We start from the raw sequence: 6,914 nt of genomic DNA, 5'->3' as shown, positions 1-6,914 counted from the left end.
TATACTGATGCGATCATATAAAGAAGATCGAGAAACTACGCAGGAAACAACTCGATTGGGCTCCGAAATATCCAATCTAACAAACTGGTTGGCCAAGGCCTGAACATCTTGGGCCAGTGTCCTCTCTACTACCAGTAGATATGCCAAACTGCCCACGATCTCCGCCTTTCGACTCAAGGCATCGGCCACCATATTGGACTTCCCGGTATGATATAGAATGGAGATATCATAGTTTTTAAGCAACTCTAACCATCTCCACTGCCTCAAGTTAAGCTCTTTCTTTTTGAACAGATGTTGTAGACTCCGGTGGTCAGTATAGACCTCACAAGGGACACCGTACAAATAGTGCCGCCAAATCTTCAATACATGAACAATAGCTACAAACTCCATGTCGTGGACCGGATAGTTCTTCTCATGGGTCTTCAACTCCCGAGACGCATATGCAATCATCCTACCGTCTTGCATCAACAACGCGCCAAGGCCAACATGTGACGCATCATAATACATAATATAAGACCCCTAACCCGTAGGCACCACCAACACTAGGGTTGTAGTCAAAGCAGTCTTGAGCATTTGAAAGCTAACCTCAAACTCCTCGTACAATCAGAAAAAGGGCACACTTCTGGGTCAATATGGACATAGGTGCGGCAATGGATGAGAACCCCTCTACAAAATGACGATAATACTCAGCCAAACCAAGGAAACTCCGAATCTTTGTAGCTGAAGATGGTCTGGGCCAACTCTGAACTTCTTCAATCTTTTTCGGATCTACCTTGATCCCCTCACTCGGCACCACATGACCCAAAAATGCCATCGAATCAAGCATAAATTCACATTTTTGGAATTTTGCATACAACTTCTTCTCTCTCAAGTTTTGGAGCACAATCCTCATATGTTTCTCATGATCCTCCCGGCTACGGGAGTACACCAAGATGTCATTAATAAACACAATGACAAATGTATCAAGATATTGCTGGAATATATTATTTATCATGTTCATAAATGTTGTTGGGGCGTTGGTCAGCCCAAATGACATTACAAGGAACTCATAGTGACTATACCGAGTCCTAAAGGTAGTTTTCAAGATATCCGAATCCCAAATCTTCAGCTGATGATACCCTGATCGCAAATCAATCTTTGAGAACACTCTGGCACCCTGTAGCTGACCAAATAATTAATCAATGCGCGGAAATGGATACATGTTCTTTGTTGTAACCTTGTTTAACTGTTGATAATCAATACACATATTCATAGAACCATCCTTCTTCTTCACAAACAAAACTAGAGCACCCCACAGTGACACACTAGGCTGAATGAAACCCTTTTTAAGCAATGCTTACAACCGCTCTTTTAACGCTTTTAGCTCTGCTGGGGCCATACGATATGGTGGAGTAGAAATAGGTTGAGTGCCCGGTAACAAGTCAATACCAAAATCAATATCTCTATCGGGCGGCATGACTGGATTATCTGCTGGAAATATATCTTGGAAGTCTCTAACTACCAGAACTGACTCAACGGTACGAGTATCAACACTAACATCTCTCACAATGACGAAATATGCATCACTCCCTTTCTAAACCATCTGTTGAGCCTTTAGAAATGAGACAAACCTGCTAGGACCATAATCTAATGCACCCCTCAACTCTAACCGTGGAAAACCTGTCATAGCCAATGTCACAGTCTTGGCGTGAAAATCTAGAATAGCATGATGGGGGGACAACCAGTTGATGCCCAATATCACATCAAAATCTACCATACTGAGTGACAATAGATAAACTACGATCTCAAAAACAACAATAACAGCTAAACACGAGCGATACACACGGTCCACAACAATAGAATCTCCCACAGGCTTGGACACATAAATAGGAAAACTCAAAGAATCACGAGATATATCCAAATACGGAGCAAAGTAAGATAACAAATATGAATAAGTGCATCCTAGATCAAATAAGACTAATGCATCTCTATGACAAATCGGAACCATACCTGTGATGACAGCATTTGAAGTGACTGCCTCTGTCCTACATGGAAAAGCATAGAATCTGGCCTGGACTCCCCTTCTAGGGCAATTTCTACCCGCTCTTACCCCACCCCTAGTTAGATGTGTGGGTGGAGCGGTAACTGGATCAGCAACCATGGCATGTGGAGTATGTGGACCGGACTGAATCTGCGGAGCCTGAGTAGTGTGTGGAGGTGCATCCCTCCTGAGTCTGGGGGAGTATCTAACCATATGACGGGTATCACCACACTCAATGCAAGCTCTCGGTGGGCGTGGCTATTGGGACTAGCTCGGGCCTGGTCAGCTGGACTGACCGCTGAAAGCACCCCATGCAGGAGGTGCACTAGAAAGTGGCTGAGCAAAGTGTGAAACCTGAGACCTTGGAATAACCGGACAACCACTAGAAGCTAGAAGTTTTGAGTGAACTGGATGGCTCACATAGACTCTACTATGGCAGGCTGTAGTTGCACCGTGGCCACCACTAAATCTACCAGTACCTCGAGGCCTTTTGGCCTCCCTGTCCTCTCACTCACGGTCATGCATACCCTCCAACCTCTTTGCAATAGCTACCACCTGCTGATATGGGGTATCCGTATCCAACTATCGAGTTATGCTGAATCTAATACCATAGTTGAGCCCTCCGATAAATCGACGAACTCGCCCTCTGACTGTAGAAACCAAGGCAGGTGCATGTCTGGACAAATCACTAAATCTGACAGCATACTCTGACACTAACATAGTACCCTAGCGCAGCTACTCAAACTCCATGCGCCATGCATCCCGAATGGTCTGGGAACAAACTCTCTCAAGAACATCTCTGAAAAATGAGTCCACGTAAATGAAGATGCATCATTTGGGCTACCATCCTCGTAAAGCCACCACCATTGATATGTTGCTCCTGACAGCTGGAATGTAGTAAAATCAACTCCGCTCATCACCACAATACCCATGGTGCGGAGAATACGGTGGAATTTCTCTATAAAATTCTGTGCATCGTCTGAAGCTAAGCCACTGAAAGCAGGAGGATGATACTTCTTGAACCTCTCAAGTCTAAGTTGATCCTCCTCAGATGACACTACCCTAACCTCGGGCTGAACCAGAACAACAGGATGCACTGGTATAACCTCTGGGACCCGATCAACATGAAGCCACTCCTCTGTAGTATGGCTCGCGGGAGTCTTAGCTCCTCCCCAAGCCTAAGATGTGGCTGGTGCAAGTGGAAACAACACCGCCTAAGCTAGAGTACCAAACATGCTCAAGAACTGTGCGAGGGTCTCCTGAAGTGCAGGGGCGGCAATAGGCGCCACGAGTGCTTGTCCCCCAACTAGAGATACTAGTGGTGCCTCTATCGCAGCTCGGGCAGGTGCTCTAGCGGCACTACGTGCCTCTCCTCGGCCTCTGACATGGCCCCAGCCTCTCGGCACTCTAGCAGAGGGCGAGAGTGTCTGATTGTCAGATCCAGTAGTGCGTATCCTCAACATCTGTAAGAGAATAGAAAGTCAAAGATTTAGATTTTGAAGTCAACCAATTCGCACGATAAGGAATAAAAGAAGTAGAGTTTTCCTAATATTTCTGTAGCCTCTCGAAGATAAGTACAGACGTCTCTGTACCGATCCGCAAGACTCTACCAAACCTTCTTTTGACTCGTAGCACCTATGAACCTAGAGCTCTGATACCAACTTGTCACGATCCCAATTTTTCACCATAGGATATTAGAATGGCACCTAGTCTCTATGACTAGGTAAGCCTAAGATGCATAGAGAAATGGCGAAATGACATTTCGGGCTCGATAGCATAAAGTAAATCTACAGTCAAACTTTTCGACTTCAAATTGGAAACTTTCGGCAAAACTACATAAATCAACCTACGGACTTCCGAATTCAATTTCGGGCATACGCCTAAATCTAAAATAAGTATACGAAGCTATCAGAGCCATTAAAACACAGTTTCAAGGTCATTTTCACAAAAGTCAAAGTTTGGGCAACATTTCTAACTTAAGCTATTAAGTCAAGAATCAAAGGGTTTAAATCAACCCGAAACAAAACTAATCAATCCCGTAAGTCATAAAATCATAGACACACATGTGTGAAGCATCAATTGGGGAAATGGGTCACAATTACACAAAACGACTGGTCGGATCATCACATTCTCCCTCTTTTTAAACAAATGTTCGGCCTCGAACGTGCATAAGGACATACCTGAAGTGATGAATAGATGAGTATAACCACTCTGCATGTCATGCTCGATCTCCCAGATCACCTCCTCGACTGGATAACCCTTCCATTGAACCTTTACTAAAACGATGTTCTTTGATCTCAACATCAGGACCTGTCTGTCCAAGATAGTCACCGGCTCCTCAATATAAGTCAAATCCTCGTCCAATTGGAATGTGCTGAATATAAAACATGAGATGGCTCACCATAATACTTCTAAAGCATGGAAACATGGAACACCGGATAACCGCAGAAAAGCTAGGTGGCAAAGAAAGCTTGTAGGCCACTTCACCAATCCTCTCAAGTATCGCTAAAGGTCGGATATACCTAGGGCTCAACTTGCCCTTCTATCTGAACCTCATCACACCTTTCATGGGTCAAACCTGGAGCAAAACTCACTCTCCAACCATAAATGCTACATTACGAATGTTCCGATCAACATAACTCTTCTACCTGGACTGGGCTGTACAAAGCTAATCCTGAATCAACCTGACCTTCTCCAAGGCATCCCGAACCAAATCCGTACCCAATAACTTATCCTCTCCCGGCTCCAACCAACCAACTGGAGAATGACACCGTCTCCCATATAGGGCCTCATAAAGAGCCATCTGAATAATCGATGGGTAGTTGTTATTGAAGGCAAACTCCGCAAGCGGCAAGAACTGATCCCTAGTACCCCTGAAATCCATAAAACATGGACGAAGCATATCCTCTTATATTTGAATGGTGTGTTGGGACTATCCATCCGTGTGGGGGTGAAATGTTGTACTCAACTTAACTCATGTTCCTAACTCACGGTGCACAGCTCTCTAGAAACGTTATGTGAACTGCATGCCCCAGTCAGAGATGATGGATACCGGCACGCCATGAAGTCAGACAATCTCGCGGATGTAGATTCGAGCTAGCTACTCTGAAGAATAGGTGGTCACCACCAGAATGAAATGAGCCGATTTGGTCAACCTATCCACAATCACCCAAACAATATCAAACTTATTTTAAGTCCGTGGGAGCCCAACAACGAAATCCATAGTGACATGCTCCCACTTCAACCCGAGAATATCAAGTCTCTAGAGCAAATCGCCTAGTCTCTGATGCTCGTACTCCACTTGTTAACAATGTAGGCACCGAGCTATATATTCCACTATGTCCTTTTCCATTCTCCTCCACCAATAGTGTTTCCTCAAATCCTGATACATCTTAGCGACACCCAGCTGAATGGAGTACAGTGAAGAATGGGCCTCTTGAATGATCAACTCACGTAATCTATCCACATTGGGCACACATAACGGGCCCTGCATCCGCAACACGCCATAATCTTTAATAGAAACCTCCTTGGCACTGTCGTGCTGTATCGTGGCCTTAAGTACAAGTAAATGGGGGTTGTCATACTGATGCGATCATATAAAGAAAATCGAGAAACCACGCAGGCAACAACTCGATTGGGCTCCGAAACATCCAATCTAACAAACTAGTTAGCCAAGGCCTGAACATCTTGGGCTAGTGGCCTCTCTACTACCAGTAGATATGCCAAATTGCCCAATCAGTTCACATGAATACATGAAGAATAGTTACCAATTCCATGTCGTGGATCGGATAATTCTTCTCATGGGTCTTCAACTCTCGAGACAAATGGGAATTTACCCTACCGTCTTGCATTTACAATGCGCCAAGGCCAACACGTGATGTATCACAATAAATAATGTAAGACCCTGAACCCATAGGCACCACCAGCACTGGGGTTTTAGTCAAAGCAGTTTTGAGCTTTTGAAAGCTAGCCTCAAACTCCTCGGACAATCGGAAAGGGGCACCCTTCTGGGTCAATATGGACATAGGTGTGCCAATGGATGAGAACCCCACTACAAAACGGTGATAATACCTGGCCAAACCAAGGAAACTCTGAATCTTTGTAGCTGAAGATGGTCTGGGCCAACTCTGAACTGCTTCAATTTTCTTCCGATCTACCTTGAACCCCTCGCTCGACACCACATGACCCAAAAACGCCATCGAATCAAGCCTAAATTCACACTTTGAGAATTTTGCATACAACTTATTGTCTCTCAAGTTTTGGAGCACAATCCTCAGATGTTTCTCATGATCCTCCCGGCTACGGGAGTACATCAAAATGTTATCAATAAACACAATGACAAAGGTATCAAGATATGGCTGGAATATATTATTTATCATGTGCATAAACGTCGTTGGGGCGTTAGTCAGCCCAAATGACATTACAAGGAACTCGTAATAACCATACCGAGTCCTAAAGGCAGTCTTCAACATATCCGGATCCCAAATCCTCAGTTGATGATACCCTGACCGCAAATCAATCTTTAAGACTCTCTGGCACCCTGTAGCTGATCAAATAAGTTATCAATGCGCGGCAATGGATACATGTTCTTCGTTGTAACCTTGTTTAACTGCTAACAATCAATACACATTTGCATAGAACCATCCTTCTTCTTCACAAACAAAACTAGAGCACCCTACGGCGACACACTAGGCTGAATAAAACCCTTATTAAGCAACACTTACAACTGCTCCTTTAACGCTTTTAGCTTTGCTGGGGCCATACGATACGGTAGAGTAGAAATAGACTAGTTGTCTGGCAACAAGTCAATACCAAAATCGATATCTCTATCGGGCGGCATGACCGGATGATCTAGTGGAAATATATCTAGGAAGTCTCTCATTATCGAAATTGG

General features: G+C 44.4%; 1 protein-coding gene across 1 annotated transcript; it reads right to left on the bottom strand.

Moving 5' to 3' along the window:
- Positions 1-1,573: 1,573 nt before the first annotated feature.
- Positions 1,574-2,140, bottom strand: LOC138897300 (uncharacterized). Its single transcript, XM_070183263.1, has one exon. It carries the CDS (start codon positions 2,138-2,140, stop codon positions 1,574-1,576), a length of 567 nt encoding a protein of 188 aa, XP_070039364.1.
- Between the last annotated feature and the right edge of the window lie 4,774 nt (positions 2,141-6,914).

This window comes from Nicotiana tomentosiformis, chromosome 8 (genome assembly GCF_000390325.3).
Source record: "Nicotiana tomentosiformis chromosome 8, ASM39032v3, whole genome shotgun sequence".
In the NCBI taxonomy this organism is placed as follows: Eukaryota; Viridiplantae; Streptophyta; class Magnoliopsida; order Solanales; family Solanaceae; genus Nicotiana; species Nicotiana tomentosiformis.
Note: the sequence above shows the minus strand (reverse complement) of the source record. Positions and strands in the feature narration are given on the sequence as shown.